Source organism: Galleria mellonella, unplaced genomic scaffold, assembly GCF_026898425.1.
Source record: "Galleria mellonella isolate WM207_F2 unplaced genomic scaffold, CSIRO_AGI_GalMel_v1 utg266, whole genome shotgun sequence".
Taxonomy (NCBI): domain Eukaryota; kingdom Metazoa; phylum Arthropoda; class Insecta; order Lepidoptera; family Pyralidae; genus Galleria; species Galleria mellonella.
The window spans coordinates 156,082-183,053 of record NW_026442061.1 but is presented as its reverse complement, the minus strand read 5'-3'; the positions used below and the strand labels follow the sequence as shown (position 1 = coordinate 183,053).

Here is a 26,972-nt window from a genome sequence, read left to right as displayed (position 1 = left end):
GAATTTTATGTATTGGCATTTACCCGTAACTTCGACCGCGAAACAGGTCTTTCTTCATCATATATAATACATATATAGCAAATTTCATGACTATTGTGTATGCTTATAAGTGTGAAAAATAACATTGTTTTGTAAATATACATTTAATGATATACGAAGAATGAAAGGCGAATACACGTGGCGGAGATGCGAATGTTGAGATGGATGTGTAAGGTGACAAGGAATGACAGAATAAAAAATGAATATGTACGGGGAAGTTGCGAAGTAATAGACTTTCGTGGTATGGTCATGTCATGCGCGGAGATTAAAGCCATAATTTAAAGAAAGTTTTAGGTATGAAAGTGGATGGATGTAAAGAAACGGGACGACCGAAGAACAGGTGGATGGACTGTGTGAAAGATCATATGTATAAAAGAAGAGTGAGGTCAGAAATAACAGTTGACAGAGACTTGTAGAAGAAGACATACTACGCTGATTCCAAATAAATGAGAAAAGCAAAGCAATGATTATATACAATTCAGTCTAGTCATAATTTTGTTATTCAAAATAATAAATAAATGAAAAGTAACATTTATATAAAATATCCTAAAGTTACGTCACGTTATGTATAATATTCAATTGTATAGATACTCGTATTGTTAGGTTGTTTACATCTTTATTTTAAAATAATCTTACGTCTTCCAAAAACTGTACTTTGTAATTAATTTAATAAAATACCTATAACAATAAATTAACACGATCTCGACTGAAACCCAAAGTGGGGTAATCAAACTGCACAAACACCGCTACTCATGTGGTGAATGTAAATATATGGCCAATTTAGATGTCGTCACGGATAATAAAATTATAATGTTTATACACATGAAAATACTATCTACATAGGACAATACATTGTTAGACAAGTGGCAAAATTATCTATTAATAGATACATAATAGCTAGTGCGTGAATAGAATAGAACGTCAGGCGTTTCATTCTTTTTCACACGAGCGCTAACGAAAACATATCTATCGAAGGATATGTTTGAAATCAATGTTGTTTAAGGAAGGACGTATGCAGTTACGAATATTTGTCGCACTATTATGAATGACTACGTTCATTCCAGTGGATTAATTTTAGCGCTTTGCGCTGAGACCACTTAGATCTGATCTTGTATATAACTTTACCACCAAGTATTTTAATGGCCACATATGTCCTTCATAGCCTCACCGTATATAAAACAATTGTAGGTGGCATTCCGAATTCTAAGGACTTCGAAAAGGCTGAAGATCAAGTAGGTAATTCATCACTAATCTTAGGGCATCGCAAACATTTTAAACTTAGTTCACGTCGAAATGAAATAAAACAAGTTCCGAGCAAATATTATAGTACGTTATAAATACTTACATTACCATCGCCGAATTCTTCATTATTCTTCCACATGGTCCAAACTGTTGAATAGGAGACGGGGCGTTCAGGGATCTTGTTCTCCTGGTAACAAAACAGAAATCTATTTTAGTAAATTGAATATTTTACTAACACAATAGTAGAACAAAGTAGTTGTAAAAAGGAAGAACTGTGCAAAAGTAAAGATGGATGCTTGAGGTGGGATGACTGAATTGTTCTTAAGGCTATAACGTGTTGTAGACTTCAAATAGGAAAATACACTTATTTACTTATCTAACCGCTATTCAATATTTCAGACATATTAATTCTAGTTGTAATACTAAACTAGTTGTAAAACACGAAATAAAATATTATTTATTAACAAGTGTGTAAGACGTGTGCACGTGTTTATAAATAAGACTACTGTCAATCTGTTAATTTTGCATTTTCAGTTCATACAAGTTTAAAATAAAATATGCATAGTATGAAAATCACACAATATGTATACATTGTCGTGTAGTCCCGGCATCGAATGAGCTACCCTTTTCTTCCAAGTAGGTGTCGTAAGAGGCGTCTAAGGAAACTTAACGGTCGAGTGATGGACAGCTGCGTCCCTCTTAAAACATCACAAAAGCCTAAATGCGTTTGTCAACCCACAGTAGCAAATACTGGAAAACCCCCCTTATGGAGGAGGTCTATGGTGGTCTATCAGTGGTCAGTTAACGGATGATATGATGATGATGATGAGTACTTTAAAATACAGATAACTCTGGACGTTTCTTATTTCTAATATAATTTTTTGTCGGAAATAACAAGTAAGGATATGGAGGTATAACGCCATAGTCCTCAGTAATGGCAATGCGTGACCGGTACCATGGATATCAAATAGTATTTTGAACTGTTTATGGTGCTGCTCATGTCTATAAGCGATTGTTTCTATTTTTCAGTAGATGTTTGCCATTTTAAGTATCATAAATAATTAAATCAATGTAAAGTTATATGTTTCTACATACTTTGATGATAAATATATTTATACATTTTTTTTACATTTTAATTGTGTTTCACAAAAAAGAAAAATAACTTCAATCGTGGCAAAACCAGTTATTTTAAAATACCTGGTTTTACTACTAAACCGATTTTGATAAAATTTCTATAGAACTAATCTGTAAGTAGATTTCAAAATAAAAAAAGATTTTTCATATCGGTTTACAACTGACTGAGTTATGAGGTAACACACAAAAAAAAAACAACCGAATTTAGAACCTTCTTTTTTTAAAAGTCGGTTGAAAAATAAAAATCACCTGAACTGTTAAAGAGAGCCATGACAGAATACGATCAACACAAGTTAACAGACACGAGCTTGACCGCGGCGTACGACCAACTGACTATGTAAATGGTGCGTCCGTCCACAATTAAGTAAATTCATGCATTATACAATAATTTACGTGTGTAAAAAAGATACCTATCTACATGATGTATAAAATTGTAGTAGGTAAAATAATAATAAAATAAATAAATAAAAATCCTTTAACTGTACTTATTTTCACATGATTATGAAAACGACAAAAAAAATTTTTTTTTTAATACAACTTAGAATGGCAAACAAGCTGACGGCCTACCTGATGGAAAGTGGTAACCGTCGCCTATAGACATGAGCAGTTTTATGTTATTTATGTTGTGGAACATCTGGTAGTAGTAGTGGTGGTCAATCTTCGAGTGTTGGCTGTCATACATATACTGAGGATAGCGGACTTGAACAAAATAATTCTAAACAAATAATCTGTTTTTAGAAAGAAATTCATTTTGATTTTCTTAAAATGTTCACGTTAAATGTATATTTTAACTCTAATTTACGTTACGTTACTTGAATAATACAAATAGAGACCTTACAAAAGTGTTGTAAATACAGATGGGCAAAGCACCGGGTTTAAACCCGGTGCTTTGGTAAAAACCCAATAAACACCCATAAACTCCCATAATCACCCAAAAAAATAGGTTTTTACGTATTTTTTTGAAAATATGTAAGTAATACCAATAAATTATTTTTATAAATTGTATTGATCAATTCTACAATATTAAATAAAACGTTAACTAATAATATTTCAGGAAATTTTAAAAATCTATATATAATAAAATGAAAGTAATTAATTTTCAGTGTTTTCATGTTGCAGTTGATCAACATGTTGGCCTTTGCTTCCCGTAGATACTTTAAAATTTCTTCATAACACCTCGTTCGCACACATGGCCGTATATATTTAAATTCTTGAGCCACTAACAGTCCGAAATACTCATTTCTTTTATCCTCTTCTCCATAAATTAAGCATTTAGAACAGTTTGTTTCTTCTTTCAGTAAATTTTCTTTTACTTTATCCTCGTTTTTTTCTTTGTTGCGACGACGCTGGGTAAATCATCTGGACACTGGGTCTCACTATCGCCAAATATATTTGGAGATCGGCTTCGGCTACGGCTTGGCAGACATTTTTTTCTTTCTACAATTTTAAATTAAATTTATTAGAATAAATGCTTCGAACACACGCGATCTAAGTACCTTTTGTGTTTATTATACCTTACCTACCTAGGTATAAAAAGAGTACTTACGTAGATTTTCTTTTATTAACTGTTTTATACGAAGATCTTGATCTCTCAAATTAGCATCCATTTTACTTCCAGTGATTATCAACTAAATTAATAATCCACAAAGTATTAAATAACGTTTTTATGAAATATTTAGCACAAAAACAATACCCTTTAAATATCGATCGTCAGTAACTGTGGCTGACTTACCTATATTCTAGCAAGCAGGACTGCCAGATGTGAAGGGGAAATCCCCAATAAATTGTTGCATGTGACTGATGATGTGAGCATGTTCGTTTCATAATAAAAATGTTGCCAGGTAACCAAAAAGTCGTATGTTTTTGTGCGAATTACGATCATAATCTTTACGATCGTACATTAAAAAATAGACAAATAATAGTATGAGTACGATTTAAATCGTATATCTGTCAACCCTGCTAGCAAGACAGCGACAAAATCACGTTGCATAACAATGTAGCCCAAGCTTATATCTTATGAAATATACGGAAGAGATACGGACTTAGAAAAAACAGAAATGTTGTTCTTTGTGGAAGTCATTGATGAAATTCTATGTATTTTAGCCCGCAAACTTTCTTCAAACAAAAACAGCGCCATCTAGTATCGAGTTCTGTAATTATCTCTTTGTTTATGGATTTGAAGTAAGACCGCCACGCATGCAATACATTATGACTGGGGATTCCCCTATTCGTCGACGCTGAATATGAGGCGACGACAATCACTGTCAAACGTGTTCACTATTACTCTGACTCTGGTAACGTGACTTCCTGGTAACGTGTTAGGTAGGAAAAGCAGTAAAAAAGTGCATATTAATGGAGCAGATTTGAAATAATATTTATACTTAACAAGAAATAATTAAAGGTAAGTGGATTTTTGAATGATACAATTATATCATGATCACTTAACAATTTTAACTTAAAATTAGATGTATTATTACAAGCTTTTATTTAGCTTGCGTTATGTAAATAAAAGTATGTAGGTATGTTCGTATGTTGATGCAATTATCCTCAATCCTCAACCGACTGGGATAAAATTTTCCATACACGTTTATTTTGGATGATAGTGCATAGTTAGCTGAGAGTCGTCATTGGATAATAATGGTGGATAGCCTAAGATGTGTACTAGATATTTATTTTTAACATAATATGCGTAAGTACCTAATCGAATTAAAGAAGTTGCTGAGAAAAATACAGAACAATACGATAATAAACTAGCGTCTGCGTTTAATCCTCCGAGGAGATGTAATTTTACAAAGGTTTTTTGTATTTATTTTATTATTTTTTTAATAAATTTATTGTAAATAACAAGAAATAATCATTGTAAAAAAATAGGCACTCTATTGTTGAATTTTCGTCAGACCAACTAATCATCGTTCATTTTTTTAGGTTCAATGGGGAGACCTAAAGATTTACGCATATGGGAGCACTACCGTACTTTACCAAACAAGTCTGTTTCTTGCAAGCTTTGTAATAAGGTCTACAAATTCAGTAATGCTGCCAAAATGCTTCAACATCTTATCACTTGTCCAAAATCTCCAGAAACATTAAAAGACTCTATGAAACTTATAAAAGATAGCTCGTCCAAAACCAAAATGTCTGGACTGTCAGAGATAGAGACAAATGATTCTTTTATAAGCCCCTCGTCGTCTGCTAACACTACAATAAATGCTGAGTTTCAAGACACCGATGATCATATAAAAACAGAATTAGCGAGAGCTATATTTGTAACAGGGACGCCATTATCGATGGTGCAACATCCTTTATGGATACAATTTTTCGAAAAATTGCAACCAAAATTTAAAATACCTTCACGTAAAGCTTTAGCGACAAAATACTTAGATAAAATATATAGAGAAATGCGTTTTGAGTTAAATGAGGAACTAAATGCTTGTAGTTACTTACACCTTCAGTGCGATGGCTGGTCTAATTTAAGAAATGAAGGAATAATAAACTTTCTTATATCAAAACCTCAACCTGCATACGTTAAAAGTTTGAATACAGAAAGTAATCCTCACACTAGTGAATACCTTAGCCAAGAAGTTGAAAAAGTAATGAAAGTGTATGGAGCAAATAAGTTTCTTGTACTTATTGGCGATAACGCTAGAAATATACAAAAGGCATTCGAATTAACAAAACTCAAATATCCACATGTTGTTCCTCTCGGTTGCTGTGCACATATCCTTAACTTGTTGTGCCAAGATATTGTAAAGATACAAGAAGGAACTGTGTTTATTATGCAAGCCATAAATATAATAAAAACTGTTAAAAGGAGTCAACGATTAAGTTCCTTGTTGATAAAATCAAGGCAGGGTGAAGATTCTACACAAACACTAAAATTGCCTTGTGCTACAAGATGGGGAAGTCATGTTACTTCGTTAAAAAGTTTGAAAGCAAATAAGATAGCTTTGCAAATATTAACAGTTAGAGAAGATGTGGTAATTTCAAGAGATATTAAAGATTTAATTCTAAGTGATGATTTCTGGACGAAGACAGGGGAATGTATAAGTATTTTGGAACCAGTCACTGAAAGCATATTTTACTTAGAGAGCGACCAGAATCGTTTGCATCGCACATACGAGGTCTGTCCGGAAAGTTCGTATAAAAGTGTTCTGGAATGCGAGAAAGAGGAGTGGGGAGGCCAGGTAAGCGCAGGACCCCTTCCTTATGTCCCTAACAATGCTTCAGTTCTGGTCTGACCGCCGTGCGGTGTCGACTTGTCACGCCATCTGTGAAGTTACCTCTTAACGAAACCCCGTCGGCATGGAGCCCGCTTCCGTTGAAGAGCAGCGCGTCGTAATCAAGTTTCTCTCGAAACTCGGCAAGAATGGCCGTGAAATTTTTGCCGATCTCAGAACAGTTTATGGGGATGATGCTGTGAAGGAACCAACCGTCCACAAGTGGCTAAAAAGATTCAGAGAGGGCCGAGAAAGAGTTCGATGTTCGGGGGATTGTCCATCAAGAATTCGTCCCTCCAGGCCAGACAGTTGATGGAAAATTCTACGTCGATGTGCTCAGACGCCTCAAAGCTCGTGTGGCACGAGTTCGTCCAGAATTGGTGCGAGAGGGGCGTTGGATTCTTCACCACGACAATGCCCCTGCCCACACCTCTCTTGTTGTCCGTGAGTTTTTGAGTAAAAATTCCATTACGGTGACCGAACACCCCCCCCCCCCCCCTATTCGCCGGATTTGGCCCCGTGTGACTTCTTCTTGTTCCCAAAAATAAATTGGTACTTCGGGGGCGGCATTTGGGGGACATAAATGAGATAAAAAAAGCTACGACGGGGCAGCTGAGAAACCTACAACCAGAGGACTTTCAAGGAGCCTTCTCACAGTGGAAACGGCGTTGGCACAAGTGCATTATGTCACAGGGGGAGTACTTTGAAGGGGATAAAATTGATTTACCTGAATAATTGTAAAATAAAATTTTTAAAAAACTTTTATACGTACTTTCCGGACAAACCTCGTACATTACATTTAGAGATGTACAAGCTAAGATACGTTTTGCATTAAATGAGATTTCGACATTGAGCGAAGAAAGCAAACAGCAGATTCTAACATCAGTATCTTCAAGATGCAATATGGCAATGAGGCCAATACATTTTGCAGCATATATTCTAGACCCCAGGACTCTAGGAGTCGAACTTACTCAAGAGGAAGAACTTAAGGGTATGGAGTTTATCTACAATTTAAGCCAACACTTAAGTTTGTCAAATGTAATGGCAGATTTGGCGTGTTATAAAGCTAAAGAAAACTTTTGGGCCAGAGGATTTGTATGGAGCTCATTAGATAGCATTGAGCCCCTAATATGGTGGAAAGGTATTTGTGGTTCCACTGAGTTAAGCAAAGTAGCGATTCGTATTCTATCAGCTCCCTGTACTTCGGCAGCCACTGAGCGTTCCTTTAGTATCCAAGGCTACATACATAATAACAAAAGAAATCGACTTACAACTGAAAGAACTGAAAAAATTTCATTCATTTGTTATAACTGGAATCTTAAACATAAAGCTGAATGCGAGGACATTCAGTTTAATGAAGAAAATACCTTAGAAGCTTTCATTGAGCAAGTAAATGAACATAACAGTTTAGACGAAATAGAGCCTATCGAACCTATACAATTCATCGCTTGTAATAACTCTGAATCTGACAGTGATTGACTGTAGTTTTACATTTTACTTTCATCTCTTTCTTAATAAACTCAAAATCAAATTAAAAGTTTTTATTCTGTAGGCTGCATAATAATATTGTCTATGTCCAGTATAGTGGACGTCTTGCGGCTGAGATGACGATGATGAAGTACAAAATCATAAACACCCAAAAATTTGGGTGTTTATGGGGTTTAAACTTGAATAAACCCAAAACACCCGGTTTTTACCCACCAGACTTTAAACCCACCCAGGTGGATTGCCCATCTCTAGTTGTAAACAAACAAATTACTAGACACCACAAAAGCATAGCTAAACTATTTTTAACATAACAGAAGCACACTGTATATAGAAATATAAAACAATACACATTAAATACAATAGGTATCTACCACAGTGACCCCGTCAACCTTAGATGCGAGCAAAACACTGTCCGTCTTACTAAAAAAATATCGTTTTAGACTACCTTTTTAAATAATGTTTTACTAAACTCTGTTTTTGCGATTAAAAATTGGTGTAATAATGTTCATTGAAGAAGAAAGAATTATTTTTATTCACGTAAACTTTAATTTAAGCATTGTTGAACAGTCATTTTTTACGATTCTACCGCTCATTCGGAATGCAATATCAGGTAAGAAGAATCAACAAGAAAGCTGTTTCTTTTTTCAAAAACTTGGATTTTATAAATTATGGAATTTGTGTGAATATGAAATACTAAGCAGTACCAGATCGCATAAATTATTATATAAGTATTAACATATAAATTGCACTAGAATAAATTTATAAATTAAATCAGTTACAGTGCATAGAGCAGACCAGATCCTAGGACAGGACCTGTTCACGGGCTGACCGATGAGCCTGCTATTATGCTCAACCATATTTTGGAGAACTCCATAACCCGGCCCATTGTTGGGAAGGAGGTGTCGTTAGTAGTGGTGAGGTTAGTCTACATTGCTAACAATATATCCTGTCAGGTCGATCTCCACGCGGTCCCCCTCTGACAACTATCATAGTTATTTACTAGTAAATTCGCCACGATACCGGATGGGTTAACTCCCCTGATTTCATCCTTACCTATCATCATTTACTGGTGCTCCATTAGCGTATATCTATTGGTAGCTGGTAAAAATCCAGCCTATCACGCCACCACCTGTCTGGACATTTTAATGAGCATGACTTACTCAAGACAACCAACTACTTTAATAATAATAATAATAATTCTTTATTATCAGGTACTTAGCCCATAGAGGTACAATTGTATTACAACGTGCACGGATAACATATAAAAATATAACAATCAAAACATACAAAAAGAAAAACATAAAAATTAAAATATATGTAGAAAATTTATAATTTATAAAAAATAAAGTAAATTAAATAATAATATAGCAAGAAGCAAGAGAACATTATTTAACGTTCCTGTCTTGGTGCACGGACAACCAATACTTTTGAATGGGACTGTTCAGACACTGGGATACTGTGCTGAGGATTTCATTCTTTGAACTCCGAATGTGAGCCCAGAAATTTGCTACACGATTTCTTATTATAGCGAAGTAATCATTCACCCTGGACTCCGCAAACATGCCCGACGCACTACAGTATTTCGGAAGCCTCATCAAAATGCGGTATGCATTATTATACTGCACTCTAATGCTGTTCCGCGCACTTTTGGTGCAATTTGTCCAAAGCTGACATGTATAGAAACATTGACAAAATGCTCGAAACAATGTCAACTTCACATCTGGACTGCAACGGGCGAACCTTCGCGCGAGCATGTTGCAACGGACGGCCAGGGCCCTTCGTTCTCGTTCCACATCTCCGTCATCGCGAAGATCCTCTGTCACGATATGTCCCAAGTATCTGAACCGACCCACTCTTTCCACTGCAGCGCCGTCTATAAAAACTGGCGGGATTCTCTCCGGTCCTCTCCCAGACCGAAATACCATCATTTGTGTTTTTTTTACATTGTATTTCAGTCCATGACTCGATGCATAACGTTCACAAATTGCTAACAATTTTCTTAGTCCACTGATAGAGGGACTAAGAAGAACCATATCGTCAGCGTAGCTTATACTATTTAAACAAGTAGTTCCAATATGACAGCCTACTTTGGCGCTCCTTAGTTCCCCTATCAGGTCATTTACATATAAATTAAAGAGGTCCGGTGAGGTCAGCCCTCCTTGACGAACTCCGCACTCTAGTCTATACTCACTAGAGGTGGTGCTGCCCCATTTTACAAAATTCGTCTGTCTACAGTACCAGACCCTCAACAGATTAATAATTCTGTTTGGTACAGCTGATAAATTTAGTTTCTCCCACAATAAATCATAATTTACCAGGTCGAAAGCTCGACTTAAGTCTAAAAAACACGCGTAAACTGACGTACTTCTTTCGACATAATAGTGAACGGCCGATTTAAAACAAAATATAGCTGAATCTGTCGAGAGTCCAGGCCTGAAGCCAAACTGCGCATCATCTATTTTCATACTACGCTGCAGTTCTGGCTGAATTAATCTTTCGAGTATCTTACCAATAATTGTACCTAATGATATGGGTCTATAATTGTTAATATTCGAAGGGTCACTAGTTATTATGGCATATATATCGCCGTGTGTATCTCGTCATAAAATAGGCCACCATTTTCTTTCCTGTGGGTGGCGAAAAAGATGACTAAAGGAGGACGAGGGGTGGGCAGCAGCGTTTTTCTTAAAACATCTCTAAAAGCTAAATTGCGGTTGCCAACCCGCCTGCCAAGCGTGACAATTATTGGCAAAACTCCCCTATGGGGAAGGCTTATTTATGTTCAGTAGTGGACAGTTAATGGCTGAAATAATAAAAATATATATATATATATATATCTAAGAGTGGTCCATCAGGTGGACTGTCAGCTTGTTTGCCACTCAAAGTTGCATAACAAAAATTTTAATCACTTATTGATCAATCATTAATTGATTGTTAAATTAATATTAATGGTTAAATTAATATTAATTGTTAAATTAACGCATTCATAATGATTCCAATACAGCCATTTGCAAATAGCTCAAGATTTTGAAATGTCAAAGTTGCGCCCATTAAGAACTAATGTTTTTACATAACTTTCTTAAAAGAGCAGATACACTGTTTTACGAATAAATTCAAATACTTATTTACGAATACAATTAAATAAATTTTTTAAATCTACTGCAGGGTTGAGAAAGTTGTTATCTGCTGAGAAGATCTCGCAAAAAACTCAAGTTACTCTTTGAAATCTCTGTTAATATATGCATATATAAGTACACATATATTTATTTAAATATACTATGTCTAACATGGTCATTAAAGTTGTTATTTGGCTAGTTTTATTCTTATAATGGAATTCCACATTAATAAGGATGGAGGACTGGTTCCTGCACCGGGGGTTCTGAAACGACCAATTTGATGATTCGTAATACGAGATCTACTTTATTTTTTCAATTTTTGTTTTGTTCAAGTCTGTTAAAAGCATTCTAAAAATATCTTTTCGTTGCTCGACTGCATAATTAAATTTTGTATCGTGGTCTTTTTGTCGAAACGTACCCGGTTCCATTTCTGTTTTTTTGGGTAGTCATAAGAATAGTTAAGTGATATGAAATTTTATGTTTCGCCCATTTAGAATATTTATTGAAAATGTAAACAAAGGATTAATTGACCCAACCACAAGACAGGTTGCTTAAGTTCAATAGTAATAGAATAAAATAAAAATAATATTTTTTTTTCAAAAAATTTAAATCGCCATCGTTTTAAAAATCTACCGCTATTTTAGAAATGTGTTGAGAAGAATCCACAAGTAAATCAATAGTTACTCTTTTTTTCGTTTATGTACAAGACAATTTACATTTATATGTATCTGTGGATATAATTAGCATTGAGTTGTTTATTTCATATTGTAATATGAATATTGTAGTATGTATTATTCAATCTGAAATAAACAAGCAGACATAAGCAGTCCCGTCCCGAGAAGCAGCATCTATAATATAATGTCAGTTTCATATTCTTCTTTAATCTCTATTTGACTATACATTTTTGTCATTGATGTAATCAAATTAAAAATCGATACATTAATTGAACGTTTCGATTTTTTTGTAATATTATAGTATTATTAGTATTTTTTTTACTATTGATAATAAAAAATAATGTTACTTTTCATTTAGAATGTGTTTCGGTGATAATTTCAACAAAACTTGGTTACATCTTTATTAAGTTGTTTAAACTGTTGTAGACATACATCCTGTTGGTTTACTGCTAATTTACTTTTTTTTGTTGTTGGTTGTTAACTTTTTGTTTCATTGTAGATGTTAATAGGAGTTACAACTATCAATACAAAGTACGATCAGCAGTCTCATAACACCAATCATTGAGTACATATATCAAATAGTTAATGGACGTGACAATATCAGCAGATAACAATCTAATATCATTCATATTGCCACTGATATTGAAGCTATCCGTTTATTGGTATTATTACTGCTTTATAAATATTGCAGTTTCATGGTAAAATAAGTAATAGGCTAATATTCTGCCGCTAATATTCTGCAGTTATTAAACTTTTTAATGAAACTTGCTTTTAATGAAAGATACGAAAAAAAAAATAATAAAATACACCCCAGTTTTTTTTTGATGGGTGATAATGGAACCATGTCTTCGCTATCGGTAAACGCTGACAGGGCCCCCATGAGGGATGATGGGCGAGGATGGAAGCAGCTCAGTTGGCTTACAGTAATGAATTCATAAAGAATTAACCAAGATGGTTTCGAATGGTTCGGAATGGGGGAACGGTGAGGAAGTCGACCTGACTATATATATAGACATGAATATACTCTATATTGCTAGTAATGGGGCAATTAGACCCATTACCTTTCCCTTAATATATCTGTGTTTGTCAGTATATATAGGTACTGATCTTAAAAACTTTTATACATGCAGAGTTCAGCGGCGGGATCTCAAGCTACGAGTATAAGAAAACAGTAATAAGAGTGGATTAGCCTTGTAGGTCCCGGCATAGAATAAGCCGCCTCTTTGGGGGGAAAGGTATTGTTAGTAATGGAAACTGAGAATCCCATTGCTAGCAATATACCCAACCAGGTCGACCTCCTCGCGGTTCCCCTTGGAAACTATCATGATTAATTCCAGATGAATTCTTCCACATTCTTTTCATACACGCTCGCCGGTTACGGGTACTTTTAATTTGGCCCTTCTTCAGCACGTCGCCGATTTGATCAACATACGTCCGTCTAGGGCGGCCTTTACCGACATCTCCATTCATTCTTGCTCGATAAATCTTTTTCGTAATTCTTCTTTCATACATCCTCTCCAAATGACCAAACCAACGTATTGTGTGTATAATGTTCACAAGTATATTAACTACTTATTTATTTTTATCCTTCATTCTACAGGTCGATACCATAGCATAAAGGCTATTTCTTATTTATATATCACAAATTCATCGTATGTAAAGCTGTTCAGAAGTTTACTATAAAATACAATAAAAATAGGATAGAAAAAAAAAAACTATTAGTACCAGTTTAAGTAAGAATTGTTACATGTTATTGACTATATAATAGGAATGTCTAAATCAGAAAAAAAAAAAGATATTTGAACGCAATCATCATTAATTTTCATTAGATAAATCACACATATCAACAGACATTGATGGATATACGGAATAGAAAGATATATATATATATATATATATATATATATATATATATTTAAAAAAAATTGTGTTTACGAAATATTTTGTTGTCGTTGTATTATTTTGTTACAATTTTTGCTATTAAAGTTAGTTTTTCCGGGGGAAAATGTGTTTGTTGTTATGAAAATCCCGTAAAACAGCTCAAACAATTTTATTGAAATTTTGTTTATTGTTTACTTCAACTTGGAATACAGAATAGCTTTTTTAAAACGGTAAGTGAAAATTGATCCAGCAGATGGCGGTAGAGAACAAAACAATCTTTGCCAGGATAGTTTGTATTATAAGACCCTTAGATGATAAAGTCGTTAAAATATGGACGCCTGGTTGTCTGTAACATCAGGTTCTCTAGACAATATTGGTTGATAGGTTTTTCGAGGGCATGAGAAAGTACAAAACGCTAGACGTTGCTATCTCGCACTTTAATCAATAAATAAATGATTCCATGCAGCGAAAACGTAACTATCGACTTTATTTTCCACTTATCCGAAGGACAGGTCGAGTGACGCGCTCATATTTCCAGACCCCTGAAGGAACCACTCACAATATTTTTGTACCTATTTTGCATACTTAATATTTAAAAGCAAAGTCATTAAATGATCTAATAGCTAACATCAGTTGAGGGTCCTTGAGGTTATTTTCCTGTAACCTTGCACATCATACTGAGAGGTACAAGAGCACGGACAAGGTCGATAAAAAAGTTCGAAGGTTTCACTGACCGCTGTGTTTCTACAATTTTATTGCAATGTAATTACATTTAATTAATGCTATGTAGACTGACAGACGTCGTTCTTTCAGAAGATGAATGAAGGAATGAGTATTAAGAATAGGTAATAATATAGCGATATCTTATATATTGATATAGATATATATATTGTATTTTACTCTTTATTGCACCAAAAAAAAATTATAAATACAGTAAATATTAATAAAAAGTAAAACAAAAGGCGGCCTTAACGCTAAGCAATCTCTTCCACTCTTCCAGACAACCTTTGGGTAGAAGATATTGATATACAGATATTAATGTATACAAACACACACACACACACACACACGCACGCACGCACACACACACACATATATATGTGTATGTGTGTGTATATATATATATATATATATATATATATATATATATATATATATATATATATATATATATATATATATATTATATCCATACCATTTATGTCTATTCTTGTGTACAAAAAATTCATCATCAAGGTGCAAACAAATTCACTTTGACATTTATTATATAAGTAAGGATTCCCAGCTGATCCAGTAACCGTAGATTTGTCTTTCATCACCACGTACTGGGTTCAATTCTTCATATCGAGATAATAACAGAATAATATCTAATAACATTTTAATTAAAATCAATTAAGAAGTTTTGGGGATTAGCGTAAACTGAGATTGCAACAAACGATTTTTTATATTAAGGTAAAAAAATAACTTAGTTGGTTTTAAGTTTTAATATTTTTTATATAACTTAGAATGGCAAACAAGCTGACGGCCCACCTAATGGAAAGTGGTAACCTTCGCCTATAGACATGAGCAGTATCATGGACATAACAGAGTATACTATTTCGCCCATGATACCCCCCATGCGTTGCCATTCCTGAGGACTCAGGTGTTATTCCTCTGTATCCAGTAAAATCACGCCATATCCCACCCTTTAAACCGAAACACAGCCATGCAAACACAACTGCTTCACGGTTGAAATTATAATGAACGCGATTCAATAAATTATTTATAAAATAATAATAAGCACTATATAGTTCTATTTGCTGAAGTAAATTATTATTCGATTGACTAAAAAAAAGAAGGAGATTCTCGATTCGGTTGTAGTTTCTTTTTTTTATGTTCGTTACCTCATAACTCCGTCATTTATAATCCAATTTAGATTTTTTTATCTGAAACTTCGTCAGTTATGAACCGATTTGGAACTTTTTTTTATTTTTTATCTAAAAGGATATACTTAGATAGATAGATAGATAGATAATTTATTTACATTACTTACAGCACACAAATTACAATACAAACATACACATTAAAAGAGATAAAAGAATGAAAATAAAAAAAAAAAAAAACAAAGCAAAATATATAAAACAATAATTTCCTTTTTTTCCTTCATGCGCGTGCCATAGTGACACAAAATGGTCACAACTCAGGTTATTGTTTCGCCCTTACAGATTGGTCCTATGGAAATTTCATCAAAATCGGTACAAAAGTTTAGTTTTAAAATCAAAATAACCGGTTTTACTACAACTGAAGTCAGTTTTTTGACAGACAATCTTAAATTGCTATGTATATTTGACATTGTTATTGAATAAAATAATCTTTATAAAGGGGAACGTGTAGTTTGTAAAAAAATAACAAAATCATATATTTCTTTGTCACTTTGAGATAAATACCTGCGGTCAAATTCCTCCAGAGCCCTGGCAAGCTCCTTTTTACCGGTATCGTGGGAGAACTGTCTTCGTAACATTTTGAAAATATTAATACGACTATTACATGCTTAACAAGGACACGACCACTTTGTTGTAAACATGGTATACACAAACAAAGGTTTCACTATGCCGGAACTATTTCACTGCATTATAAAATTCGTGTGATAAATCCGTGAATGGTGGGGGTACTTGTGCGGAGATGCGCGCGCGCCGCCACCGAGCGACTGGCGTTGTGCACGCGCTGGAAGAAGCCACTACACCATGTACTACCTGAGTGACAGTTCTGACCTTGACGTGTATGTGCTCATACAGCGCGGTTATCGAGTTCGCGGGTGAAACATTTTGTGTTTCGATTATCACAATGGGATGCGGAAAAACTGAGGTTTATCTATTAGTAGAGGGGTCATGAACCTGGACCGTTGTTGATACAGCTGCACAATATGTCTGTTGCCGACTAGCCAACACCCGCGGTTTTGCTCGACTGGATTAAGAAAAAAAGTATCTCTGTGAAGTGATTTGGGAAGGTGTGAGTATCTACTAAATTTTATTAAAATCCAAGGTTGTTAACTAAAAAAATCCCAAATTGATATGATTTCCTCCACTTTTACCCAATTACAAATTTGTGTCGGTTTTTACTACGTTTTACCATGCGACCATGGAAAGAAACGACGTTCCCTATGCGGACTTCTTCACCTCATTGCTATATTTTTTTGCCTTTTTAATATTTATGAAGGTATGTACATACATAATAACAAATTGGACCGGTTTATCTATGCTTTTAGTGCCATTTTTCAATAGTGGCAATTCCATTGAATGCGTAAAACTACTAGGATTTAAGCACTCAGTCTCCTGGTGAAGCAGTATTATTAGTTGTGTAGTGCATTATTAACTTTTTAATATTGTACAATTAAGTCGTTATCTAAATTAAAAAAAAAATAGCCACGTGCAGCTATCGCCCACGTTTCCAATTTAGGGTTCTCTAGCTGTAATAAGTAACCAACAAAATGTAGTTCTTTCATTATATTATGAGCCATTTTGATGTAAGATATTTCGCTGCGAAAAAATAAACAGCGTATTTATCTAATCCTAACAAAACACTATTGAATGACGGGATATTTCATAAACACAAAATATTTATTTGAATTTCGAACGCGGAATCTTGTGTCTACACGTAGATTTTGCTTTGTTATTAGCAGTTTTTTTTTTGTTGCTCAAAACTACATATAATACATTCATGTAATTCTATTAATGTGATACGACACAGTAATGGGTTTTCCGCTTATTTTTTTTTTATTAAATGTTGGACCTGATGACTTATTTATTCAGCGTATCCTTATCATTTATTATATTACAATTGACTATTGAAATAAGGTGATTCTCAATTCGACTATTTTTTTTTTATATTCGGTATACGCGAAATCTTTTTCAATACTTCACAATTTTAATTTTAATTGAATGAGTCTCAATACGAGAGTACCGTTTTGGACCCACAATACATAGTATTGACACGATCAGTCTTTTTTTTTTGCTGAGTACATAAAATATATTACAGTTCAGGTTTGTTTTTACTATGAGTAAACGTATTGTACAATGTTGTACACGAAGCATGATAATTTCTAGATTAGATTACTTATTCATCATTGAGAATTAGCTAAGTAATGATGGATTTGCTATAGCGCACGAAATTGGTTGTTTCTAGCTAGATAGTCGTGATTTTGTGGATAGTTACACAAATCTGCAGATTATAGCATTATTTTACAGTTTTTTACCTATTTAGTAAAGCCACAGTAAATTAAAGTAATAAATTATATTTTTTTTTTAATATAACGTAGCAAATAAACTGACGGCCGACCTGATGAAAAGTGGTAATCGTCGCCTATAGACATGAGCAGTACCATGGACATAACAGAGTATACTGTTTCGCACATGACACTCCCCATGCTTTGTTATTCCTGAGGACTCAGGTGTTATTCCTCTGTACCCTGTTAATTCACTGCGGGATATATCCCACCCTTCAAACCGAAACACATCCATGCAGACACAACTGTTTTACGGTTGAAACACGAATGGGACAGATATACCTAAGCAATCGACTTTTGTACAAAGTCTCTCTCTGGTTACTGCAGATTAATATTATTACAAAAATAAAAATAATAATAATAATAATATGCAACTAAAGAAAAAGTAGTCGAATGTCGAGAACTGTAAGGTTTAAGATCTAAGAATATCATCATTTCCTACCCTTATCCCAATTTGGGGTCGACGTAATATGGTTTTATCCATATTACTAAAGGATTTGGCTTATAATTTTACGACCGGCGGCCTGCCTGACGTCAACCCTCTTTCGGAAAATCTATGAATATATGAGGGAAATAATAATATGAATATAATTAATATGAAAGCGGCACCATAAAAGCAAAAAAAAAAAAGACAATCCATAGACACTTTTTTTAAAGGAAAATAAAGGAATGGTAAGTCAGTATACGCTGTACTGCAGTACGCGCTGTCAGTATACGCTGGCGGGATGCTGAGGAACGATAAGTGATGGTGAAGTTAGGTCAGTTGACCCGTCTTGAGAAATTCATCAGGTAACCATGATTGTTTCTTATGGAAAGTGTGGATATTGATCTGATACGGTACACTGCTAGTAATGGGGCCGGGAGGGAAAGAGATTGTTAGTAATGGAGACTGAGAATCCCATTGCTAGCAATATACCCAACCAGGTCGACCTCCTCGCGGTTCTCCCTGGAAACTATCATGGTTAATTCTTGATGAATTCATCATGATGGGCTAATTGGCCTGTTTTCATTCTTACCTATCACCCTTCACTGGTGCACCGCCAGCGTGTCCCGTTAGCGCAGACGGGGTTACCATACCACTTTCATTCATAAAAAAAAGATACTGGGGCCGCTAATCCCCTTTGTTAACAATCCCTTCCCTTATTCAAATCTAGACTATGTGCCACAAATATTTAAATTGTCCGAATGTAAATTTGAATTGGTCTTTAGATTTTCCTATTCATTGAACAGTTTGGACAAGGTTGCATTATCCGTAGACCATAGGTTAAGAAGTGTCCGTCTCGTCAACACGACAGCATTGACCGACATAGCGCATCGCACGGATTTCATAATGGCACCGAGGTGATATCAACCTTCGAGTATTTGAACCTTCATATTATGTTGTTTCCGCAAAATGTGTGAAAATATTGTTTGACTTCTTAATATTTACGTAGCACACTGCAAACGAAATAATTAGCATCTATTATACGAGTGAAATTTAATATTTTCCACCGACTTCAAAAAAGGAGGAGATTCTCAATTCTGTTGTATTTTGTTTATGTTTGTTACGTTGTAACTACGTCATATACAAAATTTCTTTCCTATCTGAAAGAATATACTTTCAGATTGGTTGCATTTTTAATTTATCAAAAGTTTTTACATTAAAATAACTAGTTTTGCCACTATTGAAGTAGGTGTTTTTTTTTTTTTAACATAATTAAGATTGTGTTCCACAAAACAATCGACTTTATTGTGGCAAAATCACTTATTTTTATTTAAACACTAAACTACTAAGCTGATTTTGATAAAATTATTTACCTATATATTCTATCTATATATCTACTATAGACCAATCTGTTAGTGTATCCTTTTAGATAAAAAAAAAATTCAAATTGGTTTACAGTTATCGGAGTTATGAGGTAACAAACCTAAAAAAATACAACCAAATCGAGAACCTTCTTTTTGAAGTCGGATAAAAATTTTAAATTATTAACAATTCAAAAAGTAATCTACATAAATTGAAACAGTTTTGAAAACAATATGATTTCTTTGGATAAGGATTTTAACAAAAGTATGAATAACATGGTGTAATTTTTATATTTAGGTATTTCTATCAACTTTTAAAATGGAAAAAAGTGGTTATTGTGACATAACGATAATAGTTGGACATATAGTATCGCAAAGTTTTTTGTAGTTATTGATATTTTCTTCAATATTATAGTACATACTTTTATTTTATCACCAATAGTTTTCGCAGCGCACGCGACGAAAGATACTTTATAGACTTTTTTTACATCTTGAGTTACGTTACTAGTTTTAGTAATCCCTAATCTTTTATAGCAATAAATATAGCTTATGTTACTCAGGGTGAATGTAGCTTTCTAATGGTGAAAGAATTTTTAAAATCGGTAAAGTAGTTTTTGAGTTTGTTCATTACAAACATACATACACACAAAAATACAAATCTTTCCTCTTTATAATATTAGTGTAGATGTAGATATTATGCAATATGTATTTCATGCTATAGAAGTAATATTCCATATAATTAAAACTTTAAACTACAAATGAGGTACTTCAGTATTATTCATAAACTAAGAAGTCTGTCTAGAGTATTATTAACATATTCGATATTTTTCCCCACCAATTAACAGGTTCAACAACTCAAGACCGATAATTAGACAATTATTCTAACAATCATATATCCACGGAAAGGGAAGCCTTGACCGAATATCCGAGCACGACGTATGGAGGCACATATTAAATTCATTTGCTTCCATTATTTAATAACACGCCACTGCGGCTGGTTTAGTGTTAACCAAATATCAATCGCAACAAACAAATGTAAACGTGACAAAGTTACAAAAATATAACTATCAAAGTTGCCCTCAATTAAAAAAAAATGTGAATAGATTATTCGTAGTTCCACGTGCTCTACTATGTTAGATCACATCATCGATCAGGTGAGATCGTGGTCAACAACAGCGGGATCGTTCAATAGTAAAAAAAAAAACCTAAATACTATTTTTTTAATACATGATAATGGAATGGTATCTTCTGCGCTAACGGTATACGCTGGCGGAGCCCCAGTGACAGATGATAGATGAGAATGGAAAGGCAGGTTAATTAGCCCATCGTGACGAATACACCTGGAATTCAGCACAATGGTTTCCAAGGGGGACCACGTGGAGGTCGATCTGACAGAGTATATTGCTAGTAATGGGACTGATAGTTCGCATTACTAACAATATCTCCCCCCCCCCCATCTAAATACTATTACTTATTAAATTTGCTCAGAATATACATTAGCAATAGTGAGTAGGTTTCAAAAGACCTGTGTTATAAACATAGGTCTTCTGAAACCTACTGCAGGCACCAGTCTCTCACAAAATTGGTATCACATATTTTATTGTAGTTATCCATTTGTTACTTTTTACTACTTTTTGTGAAGAGAAAATAAACCATTCATTCTTTCATTAGCCATGAATCTTCGAAGCTCTAAACTACTTTTTTTTCTTTATAAGTTTAACTTTTTGCGCCGAATATAGGTGTTCATACAGTATATAGGTACTATAAAATCGTATTTTAATTTTTAATGTTTAAATTATTTGAATTAAATATTCGTTTTATAACATAGTGAATTATTTAAAAGTTTTACTGAGATACATGAAATAACACGTGGATAGACGTCATGCATGCAGCAGAAATAAATCACGCAGCTGTCTACATACTGTATAATGTAATTATGATAATGATGCAATTGACAAATAGAGTAATGACGATATAGGTTCTAAATGTCAATTAAAATTACTTCCTACGTTAAAGAGGATTAATGTGTTGAAAGGTCATTTTTAAATGACTTCTAAAAGGTTTTATTTTCAACCGACTTCAAAAAAAGAGATGGTTCTTAATTTGGTTGTATTTTTTTTTTGGTTTTGTTTGTTACCTTCAAAATTCTTGTTATTTGTAAGTCAATATGGATTTCTTTTTATCTTAAAGGATATTCTTTCAGATTAGTCCTATAGAAATTTTATCAAATTTAGTAGTATGTTTTTTAAATCGAAACAACTAATTTCACCATAAAGTATGATCCTGCATCACTTACATCCATCAACTCCCTGCAACACTTTTGAGGTCGTCACTTTATCTTGCACATACAGAAGTATTTGCTAATAATTTTCTAACTAAATTTCAAATTTAACATTATGAATTTTCTGTATGATTCTTATTTATCTATTAACTACTGCAATTACTGTTGGAATTTTAAGCCTTCCCTATAAACTATTAGAACGATCCTCAATCTACCACCTCGAATGTGTAATACATGCTGATGTCCTAAGCCCAATTACAGATTATGACAAATAAAAAAACATCGACTTCAATTGTGGAAAAACCAGTTACTTTGATTTAAAAACTAAACTAATGAACCGATTTTGATAAAATTTACATGGGAACGATGGAAAAGTACATACTTTTAGATAAAAAAAAATCTAATTCGGTTTATAAATGATGGAGTTATGAGGTAACAAACATGAAAAAATACAACCGAATTGAAAAGCACCTCCTTTTTTGAAACCGGTTGAAAATAGGTATTAAATACAAAAGGTCTATATGTCACTGAGCTTTTATCTGTTATGATAACTTTACAATAATTAGATACACGAGGCTGGCATTATTTATAAGTTATAACAATGTTTCAAATATTTATCAATCCGAATATTCTAAATATATAATGATAAATAGTCAAAAGACGAGAGACCTATAATTTGAAAAGAGTTTTTTAACATACAGGAACGAGAAATGTTGGCGTAAACGCAGTGTTTACTTATAATATGAGATAGAATTACAAAATTGTTATCATCTTTGCAGAGGTAGATTTCATGCAAAAGAGGTTTGCTTCCATGCCTTTGTTTTCCGTCATCAAGCAGCTGTTCTTACATGTGTAAAATTGGGATATAACAATGAAATTACAAGGAACGTAGATAATTAGACATATAGGCTATGGGTATTACAGTGTATTCTGTGTGTATGTCAGTGTAAGCCAAGGTGCCATTTATGGCTATGGCCACTTTCTACCAGGAGAGCCGTGAGCTTGTTTGTTATTCCAAGTTCCACAAAACAAAATCAATGTATATTCGAACCTTCAAAATATTGATCAACAATATTGCAGCATATATATAATGTGTATTTATTTATTTATTAGCTACTTAAAAACATATAGTTAGGGACGGTTAATATATAGTAATATCTATATATTTTAGTTACAATATCTATATACTGGTACAATATCGATCAATATCTGTTATCCAAAAAATAATATTAGATAACAGACTTAACATAATAGATAACCCATCGATATGGGCGATATCGTAGGGCGTGATAACCTTTTTCCCGCCTTAATGTCCAGAAGAACCCGATATATAGATATTGGATCGGTATCCATATTACCCATGCTTACTATATTTGGAGATAAAAATAATGCTTTTGACATACAATATACTAACTTTCACTACATATTCAGATGAGTCTTGTAGAAAAGAGATATCTTCCAATTATCAAGTGTGAAATATGTCAACGAATGTAATCAAATCATATTATCTATACTATTGTATATTGCGAATATCTTTATGCCGGATCTCTTACAGACCCGGTGAAAACAGAGTATCAACGAATTTTATCTTTTTATTTTATTATTATAATAAAATCCTTACTAATATTATAAATGTGAAAGTGAATTTGTTTGTTAGCTTATAGTGCCGTAATGGCTTAGCCAATCACTATGAAATTTGGTATACATGTAATTTATTTTTGTATTTATACTTTTACACACATTGAAATATGTCTATAGGACGGCCTAATGTCTGATGCCATTCTCTACCAGTCAACCGTTACGTTAAATAGAGTAAATGGCGGTGATTAAACAAAAATTGTAAAAATTGTAAAAATAAATATCCCGTAATATAAGGGATGAACAAAGATATAGGCTACTGTTTATCCTGGTTAGTAAACAAACCCCAGTCACGCGAACGAAGTAATGGGTGTTTTTATAATATACTTTGTATTTCATAATTAGAATTGAGGTTTTATTTTTCGTTCGCAGTTCATTATTTTTACATAACAAGGAATGAAATGTTACTTATACTTGTTACCTGTTTTTGTTATTTATATTAAAATAAAATAAAATATATTTGTTTTATAAATATTTATGGTCACCAACCAAATCTAAATATTGAAAAAGTAATTAAAATATATTTAAAATTCAAATTGGAAAGATTCAACCTTCCATGAATATGAAAAAAGTATGCCAAGTGTTTTGTATCGGAAGATAGTATAATGGTCCTTATATACTAAACCCATAAAGGTAATATAGTAGTCTCGATATTAAGGCGTGAGTTTAATAATTAAATAAAACTGTATAATAAATTATATCCTTTCCAGATAGATTTAACGAATCGCAATATATATGTATACAATCGAATATTCATATGTTCTTTGTTTTTTTTTTTATACCACTGAGGTGGCAAACAAGCATACGGCCCACCTGATGGTAAGTGGTCATCGTAGCCTATGAACACCTGCAATACCAAAGGTATTACGCGTGCGTTGCCGACCCTGAAGAAACTTCTTTATCCCCCTTTTGAAGAACCCCATGCTGTAGTCTCTCGGGAAAACCTCGGCAGGGAGTTCATTCCACAACCTGAGTGTTCGTGGGAGGAAACATCTCTGAAACCGCGCAATACGCGACCATTGAGGCTATAACATAATGAAGTATAACGGCTACTGCGGAGTTATGACTAATGTACTCGTAATTTGATATCACCATGGCAACAATACTGTATACAAGAAAAACATATAGTTAGATATGTTTATTAATTACATCCACGTGGACTTGATCACCTAAAAGCATATAATTATAACTGTATGACGGAAAAAATAAGCGCCATATTATAACGTAAACAAAACCTGTTTTACATATACAAATTAATTGAATTCATAATAACAGATAAGAAAAAAATTAATTAAATGATTTAGAAGGAGTACAGATGTTATGTATACATTTATAAGTTTCGTTTAATACTTTTTAAAATTCGATAGTTTTTAAGTTTGGTTCCTTTTTAAAACATCCAAAAGATTCGGTAAGTTTATTTACTTTTTTAAAAAGGAGTAAACTGTATAACAAAAATAACGTTTGATTCTGAAGCTACATTGAGTATAAATAATTCCAAAGTAGAAAAACTTAACTCTATCCTTACATTAACAGATAAAACGGATTTTAAGATAAACATTTATATTGCTGTCGTGGTGAATCACGACAGGGCACGATTTTTAATAGTAGAGCAAAAGTTTATTTATTTATAATTATGCAACTGTACGGAGTATCTTTTAATTTTCTATCTTTTGATCATAGTATACAACACGTTTCGTAATCATCAGTTATTGAAAACAGCGTTTTTCGACTTAATATATAATAGTATTTGCCCTTATTCCATATCATTTTGGAATCCGGCGTAATGTTATTTTTTTTTTTATTTCATTCATTTATTCGTAACAATTTCAGTAATCACTCCTTTTCTGGCTATATTATCCATAAATAAAAAAAAATTCGTTACACTACTACGCTAACTAGGCTCTCCATTATAGATTTATGTGCAAAAATACAAAAACAAAAAAACAGATTTAAATGGTAATTACATTATTACTCATTTGAGTTATTATTTTAAAACTTGAAATATAAAACTCCAACTGTAAACAGAAATAATATTAACTGTTGTTGTCATAGATAAGTATAATTTTAGTGATGAATATATTTAACATGTTATGATTAAACACGTTATCTACCTAACTTTGAATATATAACTAAAAATAAGTCTTAAATTAAATTAAAGTGACTTTCGAAAGAAAGAGATTCTTAATTCGTATGATATTTTTGCGACTTTGTTAACACAAAAATAGAAATTTGTCGTAATTTGTAAATTGAATTTTAAAATTCAAAATTGATTTTGTAGAATTTTATGGCATTACAGGAGAACTGCTGCTATAATGATTTAGTGGCAAGTCAAGTTTTATATTACACTTTAAATAGACATGTTTTAATTGTATCTACAACTACATTTAAAACCTGAACGCTGTATTTTTCCGTAGATCAAAGCTATTCAATCTGAAGAAAGTCGTTCGAAACTAAAACGGAAATTATCCGTAAAAAGCATTGCGGTTTGACTTGTTAGTTATTTGATATTGTAATGTAAGATTTTCTAGATCGCTAATTAGGCAGCTACATTAATTTCCAGTTATTTTGCATGTTTATTCATTACACGCGAAATCGTGTTTTTTTTTTTTTCATAGTCTGAAACATTGACAATTGTCCAGTGTATAGATGGTGGACAAATCATTGACAAAGAATATTGCGAGGATATGTTACTAATCATATGAATTATGAGTCTCAGTGAGGATGTAGTAGGATCGAGAGGAGTTTGGTTGCTAAATACACATAATATATTATCGAATATACATATATATATATATATAAGGTGAAATCAAAATCATTAGCTTCTTTTTATAGAGTGTTCTACCTGCGTAACTATATTTTTCCCAAAAAGACATGGCTAAATAAATTATCTTCCATATTAACTTCTGTTAAGTTAGTAACTATGGGAGCGAGTTGGACATGTCGTTTTAGTATGGGAGGCGCAAATGTTTGTGACCTTATAAATAAAATAGCTATCCCATAAATAAATAAAACTATATATATATATATATATATATATATATATATATATATATATATATATATATATATATATATATATATATATATATAAGAAGGGCCAAATTAAAAGTTATGAAGCGTGTATGACAAGATTGATGAATGTGTCGTTTGTTTGACAACTTTTTCCATTGTGTATAGAAATCGTTGAAATATATATGAATGTATGTTAAAAAAAAAAAA

At 33.0% G+C, this 26,972-nt stretch overlaps 2 protein-coding genes across 8 annotated transcripts in view; one reads left to right on the top strand and one right to left on the bottom strand.

The window, feature by feature from the left end:
- The window catches only part of LOC113515976 (NAD kinase-like), a 65,325-nt gene that overhangs the window by 12,280 nt on the left and 26,073 nt on the right, over positions 1 to 26,972 (bottom strand). For 5 of the 7 annotated variants that reach the window (XM_026900291.3, XM_026900293.3, XM_026900287.3 and 2 more), the window contains one exon: positions 1,385 to 1,468. In XM_026900291.3, coding sequence (XP_026756092.1) covers positions 1,385 to 1,468 — 84 coding nt within the window. Of the gene's footprint in view, positions 1 to 1,384; positions 1,469 to 2,664; positions 2,762 to 16,214; positions 16,487 to 26,972 lie in introns of those variants that run through there. The other 2 variants (XM_026900292.3, XM_026900294.3) reach the window with 2 other exon arrangements.
- Positions 4,161 to 6,673, top strand: LOC128200751 (uncharacterized). The gene is made up of 2 exons (XM_052895123.1): positions 4,161 to 4,816; positions 5,341 to 6,673. Exon 2 carries the CDS (start codon positions 5,346 to 5,348, stop codon positions 6,648 to 6,650), a length of 1,305 nt encoding a protein of 434 aa, XP_052751083.1. The 5' UTR covers positions 4,161 to 4,816; positions 5,341 to 5,345; the 3' UTR covers positions 6,651 to 6,673.